Source organism: Oreochromis niloticus, linkage group LG7 (genome assembly GCF_001858045.2).
Source record: "Oreochromis niloticus isolate F11D_XX linkage group LG7, O_niloticus_UMD_NMBU, whole genome shotgun sequence".
Lineage (NCBI taxonomy): Eukaryota > Metazoa > Chordata > Actinopteri > Cichliformes > Cichlidae > Oreochromis > Oreochromis niloticus.
The window spans coordinates 30,415,132-30,436,255 of NC_031972.2; the positions used below are offsets into that span (position 1 = coordinate 30,415,132).

A 21,124-nucleotide genomic window follows, 5' to 3' on the forward strand; every position below is an offset into this window, starting at 1 on the left:
GTGGTTTCCGCTTATCAAAGCCAGCTGAATGGTGTCTGTGTTCCGTTAAGGACAGCTTTGCATGTAGCATCTATGCTGATACCATTTTATCCTCTGTACCCTGACTAATACGGTCTGTTTAATGTGTAATTGCCTAAATTACAAAATGTAAACTCTGCCTTCAAATATGTCAGAGAGACATTTAACTACTGTCTATTTGTGTGACTGAATGAGAATACTAAGAACTAAAAGGGCAAAGGTCAAGTCAGAAAACCATATATCCTTCTTCCCAAGAAGAGTCTTTTATGCGTTCTGGTTTTCCTCAGAGCACTGAAGTGAAGCAGGCTGTGTGCACAAAGCAGAAAAAAACAAGAATGCAAGTTCACACACCCAAAGAGCAGCGAGGTTACCTTTAACAGCCACGGGGACCCTGTGCTGCTTACAACATATTCGCTAAGCCCAACCTCAGAGTTGGAATGCGCGGCAAAGACTCTGACACTTACTGAGCATGCCCAGGCAGGCAGTGTTTGGGAGTAACAGGTGAGTTGGTCAAAAAAGTCAGTTGCTGACATCTAATTTCTTCTTTTGGAACAAAAGGTACAGAGAAACTATCATGCGGTGGATGTATTTAAACGAATACAAATGAACACAGCTGTGAGCATCATACTGTGTTGTTAAACAGAACACTTGAATTCATGCAACATGGTTGGCTGGCAAAATGGTTGGCTCTTCTGCCAAGCCTGAAAAAAACTGAATCAGGTTGAGCAACTTTGTCAGCCCGGTGATGATCTTGGCGCCATTTATTTATTATTTTAAATTCTGTGTACAAAGTTTAGTTGCATTAATTGTGACGCAGAACTGTTTAAGTTGCATTGGATACAGCTGTACAAATTATACACACGGGTGATTGGCATTTTTCTGTAAGTGCTGACTGATTTGATGCAGGTGACTTGATTATTACAGTGACACCTAATGTGATCAATGCACTTACTTACTTAAAACACAAGTGGGGATAACTTAACCGCATGCTCTGCCAACCGAGAGGATCCAAACAAGCTAGATGGCTTTCAGTGCAGCAGCAAATTGTTCAAGTTTGTATTTTTCTTTTCTTTTTTTTAATCTCATCTCAAGTGAGGCACGCTGAATGTGGGACTGCATCCACGTGCAGTCATACCACAGAAACGGGTGCCCGTGTTCCTCCTGCCAATCAGAGCTCGACTTTCCAGCCAACGTGCAAATTAGCTATTGGAAGAAGGCGGGTCATTTATATCACGGTGCTTCTAAAATGTAAATCTCAAAATGGTCCTGGAAAGCCAAGTGTTGCAACACACATGCATGCGCACACACCCACAAAAATGTATTACACTGTTGTTTGCACATCCTCCAGGATGTCTCTCTTCTGTCTTAATAACAATGACACATGAGTCACACCTTTACAAGAAAGAAACTAATATGAAGAGGAGTCCTCCACCCTAATTAAACAATTTATCCTTTGACTGTGAAATGAAATGCTAAAAGTGCCCACAGTGCTGTATCTTCCAGAATACCATAAAGCTCAAACAAAAGCTGTGAAAAGGATCTCGGGGAAGGCAGCAACTGTATTGTAATGTCTTAGTGGTGAAATTCATCATTTAACAATGATTTTCAGTTCAACTTATTTATTAATTCATTCTAATTAGTGACAAATGAGTTATAATGTTTGGAAACTTGTGGCTAACTACAAATATTTCACACAAAAATTGGAGCAGCAGCACATCGGTATAGGTTAGCTTTAGTTAGCTAGTCTTCCCTGTAGCTGCGTTTCCTCAGAGTACTCGAACCTTCTCTGAAATGAATGTTGAGGCGTAGGACATCCAATTATTCTAAATTGGCAGTAGTTGTGGTTTTCTGTCTTTTGTGGCTTTGTGTTAGCCCTTAAGGTGTACATACATGTTGTACCTATCCATTTCCTTAAGGCACAAAGTAATTGGAATGGGACTTTGGGGGTTGACCATGTACTTAAGCATGATTTGGCGATGTTCTTTAAAAAGCATAATGTAGAAATTTGATAATATGCTATAAAATGATATGGCAATACTATGTGATACTCTGCACTTCAACCATCAAAATATACCCTGGAAAACAAACTAGAAAACTACTCTTCTCTCAAACATAGAATTGTTCCTCTTGTGTTTCTAATGTTGTCTACTATTTGAGCGTTTCAGATGCTGTGATCCAATGGCAACAACATTTACAAAACAAATACACCTCATTCCTTCAGCATTTCATATGCACAGATCGACCTGCTCACTCAGATGACATGTAAAAGCTTCACACTGTGACGCACACCCTCATCTGAACTGCCAACAAAGGTACAGAGGAAGAGCGGTTTGCCAAGGCGGAGAGAGAAACACCCTGCTCATGCTCAGAAGATGTACATATAATCCGAATTGCATTAACTTCACACAGCCTCTGGCTTTCTGGTCGTTTCTGTCGCTTCCGATTTATGTGCTGCTTTGTGTTTGCATTGTTACCATTGTTACTGTCTCTGACGCAATCCTGCAGCACAGCGTGCCACTTCTTCTGCTCCTTCTCAGTCATCACACAGAAGTAGTGGTGACGGGCGTATGGGTGCCACAGGATGAGGGGGAACCCAGTTTCACACTTGATGAATGGGTTACTGCCCACTTTGGCCTTGACACCTGCAACGGACCAAATGATGAAATGAGATTTCAAAAGCACTTTAGGAGAGGGAAATAATGATGTTTAATATTAGTATAACAATCAGACAAACTGTGGAGGGGAAATAAGATTACTGATATAAGACTATTATGTAAGACGGATAAAAGACTACTGATATAAGCATTTATTTTTGTAGACGTGACGCTAATTGTGTGATAACTTTCCACCATTATGGATGTATTATGCATGTATGCATTATGGACAATCATGGTCACATTATAGGGTTAAATGAATAAGGTTCCAGTCACACAGACTTCTAGTCGAGTCAGTGATCCCTGGGAAACCCCAGTTGCTGGGCAAAAATGTGTATTCCCCAACAAGTTAGAAATACCTCTTTGCACTTGCTCTGGCTGCTAGCAAATTGCTGCAGTTGGCTGTAGTTTGCATTGAACACGATGACTCACCTACAAATGCTCACCAGCAACTCTGGGCGGTAGTGAAACTGTGAATGGAGCAATGCAAACTAGAAATAACATTTTGAAACATGTTGGCTGCAATGCTGAGACACACTTTTGAAGGTGAACTTACTTGCACTTACTGCCATGTGGTCTTACTACCACTTGGCTAGTTAGTATGTATTTGTGGACAAATCTGCGTCTTCAATGAAAACTGTGGGCTCTTGTGGCAATCTGCTAGGGGCCAAATCAATCATAAGGAGGTTTTTGGTACAGCACTCCTCCTTGTGACCGATTTTACCTAGTGACTGCCAGCAACCTCCAGGAAGCACTCACCAACCAGATGGTGAATTCACTTTCTTTCTTTTTTTTCATTTTACAAGCCATGGTTTTATTATGTCCAATGTGGTGGACAACTCTTAAACAATGTGGAAATAACACCACAAAAACCCAAAGAAAGAGTCATTTTGAGCCCTTTGCATCTTAAAACAGGCTTAGTCATTTCAGAATTTGATGACTAACAACTGAATATTGTGTGTTATTTTCTAACCTGGCAGGCTTTTATTAATCAGCTCCATGTACTCCTCCATTGAGGTCAGGGCCTTGTACCCGGCGCAGTTGATGGTTACTTTTGGGTGCAGTCCCCGATCGTGTGCCTGTTGGTGGTGAAATGGTTTTAATGCAGGTGCTCAAATTGTCTAACCGGACATAAGTCTAGTGCATCAAGTAGCTTTACTCACAGCTTTGCTCTCATAGAGGTTTATGGTGTAGTCATTGGGCACGAAGACAAAACGGTTCCTCCATTTCCGATTCTCCTCCAGGTACTGAAACAGACTCCCTGAGAAGATGGTGCGACCTGCCAGAGGGTCCTGAAAAATGCAAACGCGCACACAAAAGATTGTATGTGTTACTGTACCTTAGGATACAAAATATAACAGGTGTGTATATTGTGCATTATTGAGACAATTGGGTGTTGTTACAATCTCCCATAACTAATCAACTTGATGCTTAACAGTTTTTTTCCAAACAGGACAGGGTGGAGTTCTCTTTTTGTTTGTTTTTTTACTGAAACATGTTTACAAAAGGATATACACCACCTACTTTGTTTTCCTGTCTTGGATTAAACAATAATTGCTCAGATAGGAAGAAAAAACACAGGCTTACTGCTTCCGAGCGACTGAAACGGTAGGCCCAAAAAACAATGATAATTATAAAATGGCTTGGCTTTTGTTAGCTAGCAGCTGCAAACTTTTATGTGGATTTGTGGTGGGGTCACTGGTGGTGGGGGTGGGAGGGTAAAAGTCCCTGATCAGCTCATAAACCAATCAAGTATAAGTAAAAAAAAAAAAAAAAAAAAAAAGGAAGAGGATTCAAATAGATTCCACTACAGTTAAAAATTAGAAGGGTTTTTACACATTTAATCCAACATTTTAATAAGTCAGTCTTTTCAAACAGGATAGTTTCTTGCAGTGTGCTGGATCACACGAGCAGCTGACTCCCACACAGTGACCAGAAAAGATGAACTTGCATAAGAGAAACAGCACCTCTGCTCGTGTGTAAAATGAGCTCAACTTTCCCTCCACAGTAAAAAAAAACTTGGATTTAAAAAAAATAAAATAAAAAAATCCAGCCTTCAACAAGTGACCAAAAAGATAAAAGGGAACACAAAGACCACTGAGAAATAAAGCAGGGGGCTTGCTCATTAGGTAATGTCCTCGTACATTCCCAAAGGTGACCTCATTCAAGCACTGTGTGCATCATCAAAGTCTGTTGGCCTAACAAAGACGGCACTGAGGTGGGTTTATGTGACCAAAATGTGGCTGAAAAAAGGAAACTGGGTGCCAAAGACAAAAGTCATGATTTGTTGAATTACTGATTTTTATTATTTTTGTCCACAGGAACTACATTTTTCAGCTGCATTTCATCCCTAGCAGTATAATGATTATTACAGAGAAATGATAAAGATAATTTAGTTTTATTAGAACAAGGAGAATAGAATATAATTGCCTTGGTTACTCCAAATATGCCAATGTTAACTGAAAAACCAAAGAGGACCAATAATGTTATTATTCAGCTATCAATTGTAAATATGTGGCACTACTATCTCCGCCGTAGCTCACAGTTTTCTTGTGAACTGAAGGAAATAAAAAAATAAATCACTGGTATTCACTGTGTAGCTCTTAATAAACATAAAAGAACATAAAACTGCATTTCTACTTAATCACCATGGGTGTGTAGATTTTGGTTTAAGCCGCTAATACGCAAATTCAAGTTCCACTAAACGTGGTAGCAAAGTGTAGATGAAGGAAACCTTTCATTGCTTCATTGCTGTGGGTCGCCACAGCAAATCCTCTGCCTCCATCTCCCCCTAACCCAAGCGTCCTGCTCTTTCATACCAACCCCCTGCACGTCCACTCTCACCATATCCATGAGTCTTCTCTATGGGCTTCCTCTTGCCTGCCAGATCCATAGTCGGCATCCACTGTCAAAACTCTGATGTACTAATTTCTTACTTTGTCCATCCTGCTCACTCCCAATAAAACCTTTAACTCCTGTCTTTTTGTCAGTGCCACCATCTCCAAACCACACGTCATAGCAGGTCTCACTAACATCTTGTAAACCTCTCTTTCACTTTTGCTGATATCCTTCCTGACACTGGTTTCCACCTGCTCCACCCTGCCTGTGCTCTCCTCTCTGCTTCATCTCTTTAGCACTGTCTGTTGCTTTGGATGGTTGACCCCAGGGTTCACTGTTTCACCCTTCCCCATCACATTCACACACATGCATTCTGTTTTGCTTCTATTGACTTCTATTCCTCTTCTATCCAGAGCATACCTCCACCTCTCCACGCTCTATTCCACCTGGCTGTCTCTTGTGCTTTGCATGGCTTTATTAAATATACAAATGTTCAGAAATATAAACAGATTCTGAGGGGGTCCAGTGGAGGCCACTATTTTATGTTTTTTTTTCCCCATTGAATGACCAAGTGTCATACCTTTCTGTGAAGCAGCTGAGACTGCGTCCCTCCTCCTCCTTCTATCTCAAAGCGGACACTGTTGAACAGGGCGACTGCATACTGCTGCTCGTACACTTGGCCGAACTCTTTCATCCATTGTCTGGTCCGAACTGCATGGGGAGAGAGAGAGACACACACACACACACACACACACACACACACACACACACACACACACACACACACACACAAAATCAGGGAATGTGTCGTCTTCTGCACCAGTGCATGATTAACACAATCTATCTTATGTCTTACAGTAGAAGGACAAATGATAAGTTCTGCAGTTTTGTTTCACAAGGTAACTTTAGACATTTATAAAGTCAGAAATTGACCTAATTATAGTACTTAAATGCTTAATGTTTTGTTTTTGAATCTGGCAACCCAAGTCAGAGGGAAAAGAAATTAAATTCCTGAAAGGACAGACTGGTTCACTCTAATCTAAGCATGTTTTTCAAAAGTCACCAGTACTGCAGTTTAAATTTCATTGTCAAAAATTAACTGAGTTAGATAAAGAGCTGCTGTTCTCGTGTGAAGGCATGCTGTCTCTTTCGCTTGCTTATTTAAAGGCCTCAACCTTTACTCCTGCTATCGGTTCTTTATGAAAACTCCCATATAATAAAATGTAAAGTGGACATTTGATATAGCGACTCTCAGGCAAAGCTCAACAAAGCGGCACCTCTCACGTATGATCGGCACAAACCGTCGTATAAGGTGAAGCTCTAATAGGCTCACAGCTGAAGTATTACTTCAGTCATTACATAAATTTTAAAGCAAGACTTTGTTTTGTTCAATTTTATTTTAATTGTACTGAATTTAAACTATGACACATTTAAAAGACTCCAGTTTATGGAATGACTGCATCGCTGGAAATATTGGTTTTACACACACAAACCTTCAAAAGTCAGAACGAACAAAGAACTATGATCACAGTTAAACTGTATGATGAATAAATGAAAGTATTTTTAGTTAATACTATGTAGTTATTGTAAAAATAAAAAAACGAGTCACTGTAATTCCTATCATTACGCAGGCATGTGTAAATATAAAAATCTTAACCCAGCCCTCATTTCTTAATATTTTGCTAGGAAAATCGGGAAAAGGTGCAGCAATTTATTGTAAGAAGTGACAAAACACACAGAAATGCAGTATAAAAGGCAAAAGCATTTGTACAATCATAACAAGTTTTAAAGTCAGTATTTGGTTCGACCACCTTTATTCTTCAACAAAGCCTGAACTGTCTGAGGCAAGCCGCCTTTGAAAGTCTTTAAGAAGTCTTCCGGAATAATTCTCTGGGCTTCTTGAAGGTCATTTAAAGCTCTCCTTTGGATGTTGGCTGGCTTTTGCTCCATCCTCTGTCGAGATGTTCCCACATTGTTTTAATTACAAGGATTTAATTATGGGCTTTAATTATGGGCTCTTGGGAGGCCAGTGCATGACCGATAATGTTCCATTGCATTTTTTTCTATCCAGATATACTTTCACTGCATTGACGCTGTGTGTCACTGTCATGCTGAAAAACGAAGCTGCTGCCGATTAGATGATTTCCAGGTGGCGTTGAATAGTGGATCTAAACCTGATGGTACTCTTCTGTGTTCATAATTCTACCAATTTTTTGTAAGGTTCCCAACAACACTGTCTAAAGTGCAGAGCCTCCACCATGTTTTACAGATGGCTGTAGAAACTCACTGATGCACTTCTCTCTTGACCTCCTCTGCACATATTGATGACAAATTTGAATTCATACCTTGGTTTCTCAGCATTTTCTCCCACTTTCCCTTCCTTATGAATTTTGGCTAACAGTTCTTGGGGAACCACCTTCTTGGTGGAAAAATACTATTTCTTTTGCTCTGTCATTTTTGGCATCTTTCATAGATTCAACAAGAGAAATAGGAATAAATTATTTTGATTATTTTATTTTTACGACAGGCTATTAGTAATAAAATACCTAAAGATACAATTTAAAACTCGTCCTTTATGAAGTTGTCTGTTACGTATAAACACAACACTGTTAGCTGCTTTTGTGCTTGAACGATCAGTGTTATCAATAACAACAAAGGAAAGAAATTCCTGAGACAATGATAAGGTACAAGGACTGGGTGGAAAATGAGTGAAAAAACAACCAATGTCCAAAGAAAAACTTTGAAAGACCTTCAGAGAACCTGGAGCGCTATTGCTCAAGATCACATTCATTTACAAGAAAGTCTGCCTCACTGGAAGCAAATTATGAGGAAATGATTGGTGAATCAAAACTTTAGCAAAACACCCTAAATATGACTCAACCTGAGTGACTTGAGAGCAAAATGTAGCAACAACACTGTATATTAGAGCATGCATTATATTTTAGCCAACGTTCATAATTTATTATGGAAATAACTTGAAATAATGCCGACTCTCATGAAAAAATACTATCAGGTAAGTGCACAATACAGTAGAAAAGTACTCTGAAATCATCCTTTAACCTGTTTTAAGTCATCTTAAAATCTGATCTTTAAACTCAAACTTGAATTTCTAAAAGGAATATTTAAGTTTATACTAACGAACCATTTTTAACTTTGAGCATTTCAGACTATGGCAGCTGGTTTCTCTTCATCATTTGTATACATCAAATTATTATTAAGTTCTGAATATATTTGTTAGCTTAAGTCCTTGTTTGTATAAAAGCAAAGCTCCTGGTATTGCTGAAAGACTTTTCTGTGTTCCACATATCCTCGAGATTTGTTATCTGTTGTCATTCAGCTTCCTAATAAACAGACTGAGAACCTGCTGGAGGACACAAAGGCTTTTCCCACGTTCTAGTGCTGGAAAAGAGTTGGTGTACGAGCCGATCGGTGTCTTCGGCTCATTCAGCAGCATATAGTGTTGACTATGATCTGTTTATGGAAGGAACAACGCAGGAAGGAGGGAGCCGGCCTGCAGTGGGAGAGCAGGAAGGAAAGAGCTGACAGGACAGGATAGATGGAGGGAATGCGGAGGAGACTGGGGACAGGGACACACATTTAAAAACACCATGACATACCAGGATGAGAGGGGAGGACAGGTTAAGGGGCTGCAAGATAGCGAGGCACCTGGAAAAACTAAACATCAGCAAGTACTTTAAATTGTTCCAGGCGATGGCTTTGAATCTCTCGTCAGGTTTGTCATTCCATTCCTTTTATTGAAGGATTTTTTTTCTTCACCCTCGGTGGGTTTATCAGACAGGGTCTGCCTTCAGAACAGTTGGTCTCAGAAAAAATGCAGAGGATATCTGATTCTGGATGGAAACTCTCTTTATCCTGGCTAAATTTCCTCTAGATTACGCTCCGGTTACTGTGGCCTCCACTGCAAACTTGCAGAGAGTTGGTACTTTCCACTGTTCGCCTTGCTGAGCCAAAATCAGCAGACTTGGAAGCTGTAAATGAGCACTTAGAAATTAAAACAAAGCCCACATCATAAAATACATACTCAGTTCTCTCATTCAAACTGTACAGCCGTGCTATAGTTGTTACAACCCTCCTCCATCCCTTGTTTGCTATTTACTTTACATGTGACATCGTGGAATAGAGTAAAAATGGAACTCTACTTTTGGTACTTTTTATACGTCATACTTAAGTATTTTCCAGTGTTTGCATGTCCTTTTAGAGGATTAAATGAAACAGGAAATGGTTAGGGTTAGCTTCAGACTCTGGAAAGTAATTTATCACAAATACCTCCAACAAAAAAAGCACATATTTTAGCTTTCTTTTTTTGTCTTGTACAAGAATTACAGACTCTCTATCAGTGCTCCCTATGCTTACTTAAAATCTTAAGCCCATAACCCAGATTCATGACATTGATGTAAACCTTTTTTTCATTCCTTCAATTCTTTAAGTGCATTTGTAATGAATAACAAATAACTGTAGACAAGAGCATGGACGAACTGATGGCAAAAGGACACTGCAGACAAAAAGGCATTGTTCAGTAGATGTACACTGAAGTGGGCTTAAGATTAGCAAAGGACAGCAGGGCCCACAATCTTTCCAAGTAGGAAAACTGAAGAACAGCAAAGGAAAAGCAGTTTGCACTGACAAATTCTTTCAGGAAATAAGTCTTGAAACTCTGCAGCCAACTTAAAATGCATTCATGCACTTCTATTTTGGAGCATTATCTAAATTGACTTACATTTTCAGGCCCACTGGAGCATAACAACTGTGTGTATACAACGACCCTTAAAACATGATTTAAGAAGGCTTAAAAGGTTTGCTGACTTTGTTCCAAAATAAGATTTATGAAGTTTTTTTCCCAACTGGAAGTTCTCCTCTCCTATTATCCCCAAGGTTTGAGCTCAGGATTCTTTGAATACCATGGCTCTCTTAGAATAATTACAATTTCCTAAGGCAAATATAATATTTGTGGAATAAATGTATGATTAATAAAGATGAGTTGGATATGAATTCTGTCGGTGCTTAAAAACCAAATTATGCATTTTTTACAGAAGTGGATTTACAGTTTTGTTGTGAAGGAGAGAAAGAAAACAATCATCATCAGTCACTAACAATCATCACCACTTGTCATTAATCAGTCGTCATTGTCAGTGTCGTCATCAATTACCAACCCTCATTATCATCAATCACTGCCAGCAACTGATGATGATTAATAACAATCAGTCGTCATCAAGCACCAGTCCTCATCATTATCAATCATTATCAGTCATCGTCATCATCAATCATCCACTATCCACTGTTTAACATCAAAAGGTTTAGCCAGATAAGTGAGTATATTAATAAAAAATGATAAAATACTAATAAAACTACAAAGGCAGACATGTGCGTGAACATTATTTTGAACAGCTTTATAAAACCGTGTGCACAAACAGTCTGAGGTGTGCCTGAGTTAGGCATGTTGTCCCTTTTTATAATTACCTGTTTTGCGTCATGTTGGCAAAAGTCATTTATGCATGCACAAGTTGTTTCTATATCTATCGGAGGGCGGTGTCGCTCACATAACATAGTTCATGTTTTGTTGCTCAATTTAACTATTAGCTTCTTATCTTTTTTACTGCAGTGTTGGTCCATTTTCTATTGATCTCTAATATAAATACAAATTTATTATTATTTTTTTAAACTGATTTTTGATTTTTTGTTCCCCCGTAACAGTGCTGTCATGCTAATGTTTAGCATCAAAGCTACCATCTTCATTTCTTTTGTACCAAATTTCAGAGCAACACGTGCAGCTCCTCAAAAGGTGAACGCTGTGACGCGATCCAGAAAAGTCAGCTGATCACCAGGAACAGCTGACTGGATCTGACTCTGTTTTTATCTAAAACCTGCTGTGAAACGATTAATCTACTAACTAATTCTTTGAGGATGATCGCTTATATTTCAAGGGTTTGATAGTAGGCAGCACATATCAAGGCCAAGGTTTGAGTGTGTTGGTTATTTCTGCCTTAGGCAGACCACAGATGGATGAACATGTGGGTCAGCAGGCAGTTATGATTTGCATGTGTGTCACACACATGGGATTGCTGTGTGGGTCCTATAGGGGAAGAGATCATTTTATCAGGGTTTGCGTTAGCAGCGAGCGTTGAGTAGTCGCCTTTGTGGGAGTTAGACACAACAAGCTTCCTGACTCAAAAACGCTGACTGTCTTCGCCCTGTCTCACACACAAACTTAAAAGGTGCAAACACATCAACACGTGAGACCTGGATAAAAAGAAGGAGTTTTCTTTTTTCTTTAAAGACATGCACAGGTGTTCACTTGTCTTCTGTTGACGTGGGTGTTTTCACTGTGTTGATTTGTAGAAGATACTGGCAGGAACAACGCAGAGAGGGGTGTGTGTGAGAGTCAGACGGTTTCAGCTATTAAACCTGTGACATGTTTCTACCTGCTTCACTTGTTATCTTCCCCTCTCCCTCTGACTAGTCTCTTTGTATGGATCTTTTTCTGAGTGGACTCATAAGCAGGAAATACTGCACTCGGGTACTTTAACGATGAAGGTCTGCACGCAGCTAAAATTAATATTTTCTACCCTCGTAGCTTTCCACAGTCATGAGAACCTTACATTTGATATTTTTAACATATATTTTATCATTAACAAGACTTACAGTAAGACACATGATGATACCTGACTGAGTGAATGAAGACCAGCACATGTGGCTGAGGGCTCCAAAAAGCCAGTAAGACCAGATTGCTTTGCTTTGTTCCTAAGGTCAAGAACATTCACATTGAACACCTTGCTTGTACTTTCTAAAGCCCAGTTTCTGCTGATTCTGAATGTCACACATCTTTGGATCAGTATAGGACAACAGAAAACATGTATTTCTCTGGCCAGCAGCCCAAAAGTCAGACAAAAGGCAAAGAAAACCCCTCATATCTGTGAAGTTACATTTGATATTTATCCTTTTATAAGTGAACTTAGCATTTTTATTTATTTTATTTTTATTTTTTTTTACAACAGCCAGATTCTAACAGGGTGATTCTTCCCACTTTTTTTTCTATTTCTGCTCACAAAAGGAAAATCCAACAAACACACGGTGCCTCAGCCTCTAGAGAATAATTCTGGGTTTCCTCATAGGAGTGCTTCTGCCAGCGTATGCACACAAACAGGATTACAACCCTGCACTAAAGGGGCATCCCAGCTGAGACTGAAATGACTGACACAAAAGTTTTAGGAAAGGACAAGTCTGGACAATTGAACTCCACGCATTTAAAAAACAAAACAAAAAAACCCACTAGTTTTTCCCCAATCCCTGAAGTGGTTTTGATCCTTGAACGCATCACCAAGCTACTTCTAGGACAGGGATCACGTTATACCCATTGAAGTATCTCAGTGTCTGTATTGTTCCTCTACTCGCATGACTTTAATAGACGCCCAGACCTGCTGCCCAGCTCACTCTGTGGAGCAATCTGAGACTTAAATAGCAGTCAGTCCATAACTTATACAAACATGCTGCAACATTGGAAACCTACTTATTATCTCTAAGAAACAGGGCTGCAGTGGAGTTGAGATTCAGGGGAAGCCTTCAAGTAAAGCACACCTACAAGGCGGTGGCACAAAAGTAACCGTCTATACTTAATTTCTGCAGTTTAGATGATAAAAGTAATATAAATCGATTTTCTTAAAGGCAACACCGAGGCAACGACATGCTCAAAACTCTGTAATAAGGTTGTTATAAAGCGCAACGGTACTCACCTGTAATCATCTCCCGCCTATCCTCATCCAGGTGAGAGGAAACCACGTCCCCCATGGTTACAGGAGAGCCTCTGATACCCTCTAAATATCCTAGCTCGGCAGGTTTTACTCCAGGTGAAAATTTCCAGCAGTCTCCGCGCAAACCCTCTGGGAATTTCTCTCACTTTTCCCCCCTTAGAGAGGAGCACTGTTCTGACGTTGCTGCGTTGAGTGTGGGCGCCTTCAGCTTTTTCTAAAAAGCCAGGAGGAGGAGGCGGTGAAGGAAGAGGAGGAGTAGGAGGAGGAGGAGGTGCTGGTGAACAGTGCTGCGTTTCACAGCAGCGGGACACACCCTCTGGGAGTCATCACTGGTCCAACGTGTTCAGTCGGCTATGCTAAGGGTGTGGCCAGAACCAGGAGCTTAAGCGTATCACAGCCTATTCAGTGCGTACTGTGCGCGAGAGTTTCTGTTTGTAGCAGCCCACTTAATAATGTTAAACTTGACAGATGTTAAAAAATACAACCTGCGTTTATTAGTAAGCTCCTTTAAAATGTGTCTTTTAATGATTTGATGATATTTATATTGTGGTTAAAAATCAGGAGAAATGAACTAAAGGCGTTTTGAAGTGCGCGCGTTTGGCTCAGCGTTAGAGCGGCAGCCTGTGGTTGGACCCAGTAGCATTTTGCCACACACAGATAAATACTGCCCCCTTGTGGAAAACATATTTCTTTACTCTAATTTTGAAGCAGGCCAGTATCCAAACCAGCTCTTCCAAACATATTGAATAATTCAGTAAGCGAGTTGATCCTTTTAAAAAAAGAAAAAAGAAAACATCTAAAATGCTGGATGTTAAATTGTTCACATTTCTGCAATCATCTCTAATGCTGCTGAAATAGTCTATGAATTTATGGTTTTATCAGCAATGAAGGCTGAAAATTAAGCTCTGCAACTTCCATAGCTGAAAATGAAGTGAAAGTAGAAGTGTCATAAAAGGAAACTGCAATGCATCACATCTGCTTAGTAGAGTCAATAAACTGGATGATTTGATCATACAGTCCCGATCAAAAGTTTAAGACCACTTCAAAAAATGGCAAAATATTTTGCATGGTTGGATCTTCCAAATAGAGCTTCAAATGCAACAAGAAGAAATGGGAGTGAGACACAACATTTTTTGAGCATGCAATTTTCTGTAAACAATGCTTAAACTGAATGAACTATTTGTGTTGATTGTGTCTTTTTGTAGGTTTTAATTGAATTATTAAGACCTTACTGGATGTGCTGAGTGTTCCAGTACTTTTGATAAATTTATGGTCCAGTTTTTCTTCAATTATTATGTTTATTAGTTCTAATTAAAAACCTGTCTGGTCATCTTTGCATCTCACCTGTACAGTTTATGAATGCAGTTTGCCAAAAAGCTGAGAACTTACGTCTGCTGTCATCCCCATTGACTGATTTAAGCGTAAAAAGGGCACGCAACTCAAGGGGATGAACCAGTGTTGTCTTCACATAACAGACAGCTTGGCCAAGAACAAATTTTAAACTGTATCTTTAGACAGTTCGTCCATTTACTGTTCACTGAAAGCTCATCAGACATGGTCGGAGTAGAAGGGTGGCTATTAAGAAGCCCTTCCTAAAGAAGGGAAAAGGCTGAGTTATGCATGAACTGCACAAGAACTAGACTGAAAATCAGAGGTAATGGGTATTATGGAGTGCGGAATCCAAATTTGAAACTGCTGGTTCAAATCATTGTTAGTATGTACGAGGCAGTCAAGAAGGGTAAACGGTGAGTATCTACAGACATCGATACTATCAGTCATGGATTGGCTTGGTACCTGTACCCCAATATTACTAAAGCAGTGTGGGATCATCTAGACAGAGAACGGGTCAAAAGGCAGCCAACATTCAAAGAAGAGCTTTGAATGCCCTTCAAGAAGCCTGGAGAACTATTACTGAAGACTACTTAAGCAAGCTTTCTTTGAATATCTTTAAGAGTATATGACGAACAAATGTGCAAGGCCTTAGCAAATATTGACTTTCAAGCTTGTTAGAATTGTGTATACTGTGTTTTTGTCTTATACTGTACTTCCATTTATGTTTGCACATTTCACTAAATCACTGACACAAGACTTTTGCACATCACTGCCTTCCTGTATAAATGTAATGCTCCACTATATTACAGATCCATAGATTGTTTTTTGTTTTTTTTTAATATATACCATAGATTTAAAGCTTTGGTTACTTTGCGGATCTTTGCACATTTGAAACCTATTATAGTGCCATCTGCTTAAGGTTATATGCATTAAAACCTGTTTAAAAATGAAGGGTCACTTTATTTTCTTATCATGTATTTATTTCAGGTTCTGTTAAAAACAAACGTATTTTGCAGGAATCTTTGAATTCTATTTAGACAAATGAGCGGGTAAAGCTTAACAAATAAATGCCTCTAGTAAGAATTAGTTTGAGCTAATAAACACACAGCTGTAGCCAAACGTCCGCACATCACCAGTGTGGATGATGCGGAAGGATACGCAGTGACGTTTCCAAGTGGAGGCTCCTCCACAGCGGTGTGACACGATCAGAGAGGAGGAGGAGGAGGAGGGGAGAGAGAGAGAGAGAGAGAGTAAGCAGAGGGTAATCAGTCGGTCCAGCACTCAGAGGCAGCATCATGGCACCTATCGGATTAAAGGCGGTGGTCGGCGAAAGTAAGACTTTTTTTCTCCTAATTTATGGTGCTCAGAATTTGTGCGGGATATGGTTTTGCTGCACCCCGATTCGGCTGTGTGTGTGCCAGAGAGCGAGTATATATTTAAAAAAAAGAGGGGCGGGGGGGACAGGATGCGGGTGCCTGCTAGTGCATCTAAGTGGTGATGATGATAACGATGAAGGTGATATTCCATTGTATCCCGACGTAAACCGCAGAGGTGTAGTGAGGAAGCACTGGATGCCCTGCGGAGGCTGCTCCGTCTCCTTGGTCTCCTGCGGCGCGGATGCGCAATTGCATTTCAAGCGATAGAGCGTAAAAAAACGCTGTTGACAAGCGATGATTAGCCCACTAATCGAAGATGTTGGCATCCTCCTCCGGTGGGATGAGAAGCCACAGAGTAATGAAGCCCGTGTGCGCCCCTTTTAGCCACAATCTGCCTTTATTTAAGGACTAATCTGCGTCTGCCTGTGAGCTGCATCCCGATCTGTTTCTGCCTGAATATTGTGCCACAACATGCAGGATGCACGTACTGCTCACACGCTGGCGAGCTAATAATAGCGAACACAATGTAATGCGATGCTGTTTATTGCAAAATGAATAAGGATTAGCGGTCTCCATCCGTGGGATTCCCCGACTTCAGCAGTGCCTCACCCCATCCGATGGAGCAAAAATCAGCTGCGTAAAACACCCTTTCTCAGCCGGAGAGCACCACCTATGCTCCGTTTCACGTTAATGGCGGAGTGCACCAGAGTCGAGAAAGTTGCCTTAACAGGCGCTGCGCAAGAAATTCCGCATTTTTTGTATATTTTTCCGCTGTCCGGTAACGACCAGCGGACGGCTTTTAGTCATCGTGCCCTTTAGTAGAGTCGGTGCGGCACCGGCAGTCTGTGTAATCCTGCATCATTAGGACACTATTAACTCAAGGTTCAGTATTCGATTGTGTCATTTCGGCTCATTATATTTGGGCTGGTGCTCTAGCGGTAGGTGTGCGGTGATGAAACAGGCCTGACTATGGTGGAGGCGCAGGAGGTTCAACTGGGTGCAAGTGTTAGTGGTCGTCGAAAGGCTCAGGAACCAGCCTATAAAACCTGACAGAGATGGCTTAATGTGAAGACATGTATCCAGTTCGTGCCTAAATTCTTACACCAAGCTGCTCATTCTCTCTCTCTCTCCTCTTTTTTTGTTACCGTGCCCTGCCCCTGCTGCAGGATTTGCTTCATTTGGCGTCTGTTGTTCATAGTATTGATTCGGTGTCACATTTCACTAATCCAAATCCACACAGATGCTCTGTACCAGGAGCTAATGTGTCACTTTCTGGTCATGACATTGCTGGAATCTGAAAATTCTTAAGCTACACCCAGCTCTGCTCTAAGGTATATTTGCCTCACTGGTGCTGCTGCAGAATTCTGGCTCCCACCCACCCCATCCCATTAAACACACACATAGATGCACATGCGTCCATTCTTGGTCATCGAGATGCAACATATATATATATATTAGTGTATATATAGTATATTTTTCTGTTCTTTGACATAAAGTGAAAGGATTTGTGCATTGTCACAACGAGGAGCTTCAATCATCAGTAATTTCACATCTACTTTGAATCCAAGAGTACAGTATTAAATTATAAAAAGTATTCTGAGCCTGCTGATGATGCTGAATGATTGCACTGTGGCTGAGGGCAGCCCAGACCTGCATTTGTGTAAGTTAGTCTACATTTTTTTAAATACAAGGCCAGAAGACTGAGTTTTGATAGAAATGATATCATCTGCACATCCTACTACATTACACAATGCAGCTTCATATGCCAATTATCTGCGCGTGTTTTGCATTCTTTAATTATTTAAGCACTGTAACTGGCTATTGCATAACCCAGTTTGTGAAAAGCTGAAGGCAGGCCGAGTGAATCATCTTTTTCCTGAGCAATGTAAACACTGCGTGCATGTTTCCCAGTAAAGACAAGGACGCAGCGAGGCAACACCTGCTCTACGTTTGGCTAAGGTGAAGCGAGGGCTGTGATTGGTGGAGGTGACGGTGTTGGGGGCAGAGAGTGAAAGAGGGAGGGTGACACCATCGCGGGCTCTCTCACGTTCTCTCTCTCTCTGCAGCAGTGGATGTAGCAGCCAGGATGAAGGAGGGAGGGAGGGGGGGATGGGCAGCAAGCTGAGCTTCACCCTCCCTGTTTCATGCCTGTATGTGAGCATCAGTGCCAGAGAGCAGCAGAAGGAGAATAAGGCTGAGTGACGAGGACCTCATCAGTCAGCAGTGACCTGAGTCATTTAGAAAGAGATGAGCTGCTCAAACTGAAGGAACGCAGTGTTTAGAGCGAGGCGGTGTTCTGTATTTGAGCTATACACTCTATGGTGATGTCTGTGGGGTCAGATGCAGTGGATATTATTATGTTTTGCAGGTTTTCATGGAAAACCTGCTGACCCAGACAAATAATGTTCCGCCTTTCATTCGATCATTCAAGCAGATGCTGAAATACTTCATAGTACTTTATATGTTATTTTGTAACATGATGAATACCATAATATACTGAGAAACCGACCTCAGAATCAATTTACATCACCAGATCCTGTAAATCCAGTTAATTTTGAAATATTTCTGTAACCACAGACAGCTTTATATTTATTTATTCACCTCTCATCTTTACCTGCGCATTTCTGCTCAAAGTTGGCTCGTAAAGCATGTGGAGTGTTATTAAATCAGTGGTTTTCAAACTGCGGCCCCAAAGGTGGAGCACAGACAACCAGGTGAAAAAGGAAAAGTTCAATGATTTAGTCTGTTGGGGAAAGTGAACAAAAGTTTTAGCAGCTATTACGTTAACCTTTACCTATACAGCGCCTTTTCTAGTATGTCCCATTCACCCAATTGCACACAAATTCATACAGGGCTTTTTCTAACATTGTCAGTCACGCACACACACTCTGATGGATGGGAGCAATTCGGGCTTCAGTATCTTGACTAAGAATATATTGACATGCGAACTGGAAAAGCCTTTCAAAAGCAAAATTAGACATTTGTTATTGTTTATAATGGATAAAATCTCCGGGGTGTGTGATGTAAACTTCTTTTTCCTTCTGAAGTACAATGCACCACAAAAAGTTTGAACAGTGACTGGCACTCATTCAGTCTTTGCATTACATACTCGTCATCGCCATGCAGCCATTTCAGGTTTAATTAATGCAACGGCATCCTAAAAGGGAAGGTGGCACACTGAGGTAGCATAAGACCTCAACTCTTCTGGAACTCTGTCTGAAAGCTAGACCCACTTTGAAAAATCATGTGGAACACCTTTCAAGAAAACTGAAGAAAAAGAATGGACATGTTTATCGAAACAAATACAAATAGATCACAATTCAGTCTGTGCTTGACTATGGTGACATTGGTCATATGCATGCTTCTGTATCTTTTCTTGCTCACTATTGCATCTAATGTGAAAAAGCGGGGTGGTACTCCTCAGTGAATTGGAGAGAGCAGCTTTTTATGATGTTTATTTACAAGCCTCTGCTGCAAAGATTGCCTGTCTACATCTGAGCCTTGACTGAATTTAAACACCGGACTTACAATGTCAGGACATACGACGCTTTAACATTAGCTGTACTTCTTGTTCAGACCGATTTTTGAAAAACTGTATTCAAATACTTACCTGGATATGAATAGAGCAAGCTACAAAAAGATTACAAAGTTACAATTTTGGATTTAACTGGAATATTTTAACAGGTTCTTCGTCTGCAACTAGTTTTGCACACATTTTCTTCATTTGTGATTATTTGATAATTATCATGTGGCTGTCTCATTTTTTTTTTTTAAAAAGGATTTAATAATAATAATTTGATAATTAATGAAACTTGCTACTTCAGTATCTTTCCATTATGTCTGTGGTAACCACACAGTACACAGCTGTGGGTTTGTCCTGTATGCGTGGACATTTTTTTCCTTTATTTTACAGAATTCACATTAAATAAAAAGTAAAAACCGTACATGACTTAATTTTGATCAGACTCTCTTTTAAAGTAGTCTTCTTGTCCGCCTTCAGACTGTTTTCAGGGCTGCTGCTGCTCTTATTAGATCATTTGAAGGATCTCGTCCAGTGTGTCACAATGGTGACCCTGCAGGGTTTTTTAGCTATCAGGTTGTTTATTGTCATTTCTCACTTGTTCTTTAGTTGCTCAGTTTATTAAACAGAAGATATAAAATTGTGCTACTTAGTGGTGTGACAACTCAAAATGGTTTTTGGTTGTTTTTTTTTATCAAAAAATGTAGTTTTTGGTGAGATTTTATCAAGTAATTAGCAAGTCAGGCAATCATTTTTGATATACGTTTTGCCAGTTTGCTTGCTTTTACCACTCAAAACATTCACCTGTCACTCCTTCCGTCTATTTGTGCTCACTGAAATGAAACGGTACTAGAATTTGTTGCTTCACTGGGTGCAAAATGGATGCAAAAATGAGCCCTAATGTTGCCTTTTATTTTTTAAGACAAACTAAAAGGTAACTCAAGAGGCTGCGTGCTGTAGGGATGCACTGATGTAGTATAATGCCTGGTTGACAATGCTGATGGCAGTGGCTGATGTTTATCAGTTGTGTCACATCAATTTTGCGCCAGCTAAATGTTCAGAAATGGTGTGATGGAGAGCTAAAAGACTTCGAAGCAAAGCTAGGAAGTGTTTTGTCTCCAGCTCGAATATACTCACATCCCAAAATGTCAAACAGAGTCTGTTCACTCTTTCTTGGAAGTTTTTGGAAGCATGTTGTATTTACTCTTCTCTGTTTGGGGTAGTGTGAATAAAAAGAAGGAGGAAGGTGAAATAGAAAAGGACTTTTATGCACATATTTGCACACACACGCCTTCTATTGACCTTGGAAGCATCACTGAGCCACAGCATCACACACACACAAGTCTGGATTCAGTCTGACGCAGTGCCTGCAGCCCCTGGGCCTCTGTAAAACACACACTTACACACACACACACACACACTTCCAAACAAATGCACTCTGAAATGTCATGTCACTGCAGTAATAGAGTATGAAGAGCTGGCTGAAATAGAGCTGTGTAATGCAGGGTCACAGTGGCTCTTAATCTTAATGAATTCCCCTTCTCTTTTGCTGAGGATGAGTGCTGTGTCAGAGCTGGCAGACATCCTCTACCTCCCACTCTTCTCGGCAGCACGTGACCA

General features: G+C 40.3%; 2 protein-coding genes across 6 annotated transcripts in view; one reads left to right on the top strand and one right to left on the bottom strand.

The window, feature by feature from the left end:
• niban2a (niban apoptosis regulator 2a) overlaps positions 1 to 21,124 on the bottom strand; it is a 51,793-nt gene that overhangs the window by 18,080 nt on the left and 12,589 nt on the right. For 3 of the 4 annotated variants that reach the window (XM_025909307.1, XM_025909306.1, XM_025909305.1), the window contains 4 exons: positions 6,091 to 6,221; positions 3,836 to 3,964; positions 3,646 to 3,751; positions 2,493 to 2,660 (listed from right to left, as the gene is read on the bottom strand). In XM_025909307.1, the coding sequence (XP_025765092.1) occupies positions 2,493 to 2,660; positions 3,646 to 3,751; positions 3,836 to 3,964; positions 6,091 to 6,221 (534 nt within the window). Of the gene's footprint in view, positions 1 to 2,492; positions 2,661 to 3,645; positions 3,752 to 3,835; positions 3,965 to 6,090; positions 6,222 to 13,258; positions 13,518 to 21,124 lie in introns of those variants that run through there. The other variant, XM_005470426.4, reaches the window with a different exon arrangement.
• Positions 15,781 to 21,124, top strand: part of stxbp1a (syntaxin binding protein 1a) — a 36,318-nt gene continuing 30,974 nt past the window's right edge. For both annotated transcript variants that reach the window (XM_003440090.5, XM_005470428.4), the window contains exon 1: positions 15,781 to 15,940. In XM_003440090.5, coding sequence (XP_003440138.1) covers positions 15,904 to 15,940 — 37 coding nt within the window. In that variant the 5' untranslated portion in view covers positions 15,781 to 15,903. The remainder of the gene's footprint in view (positions 15,941 to 21,124) is intronic.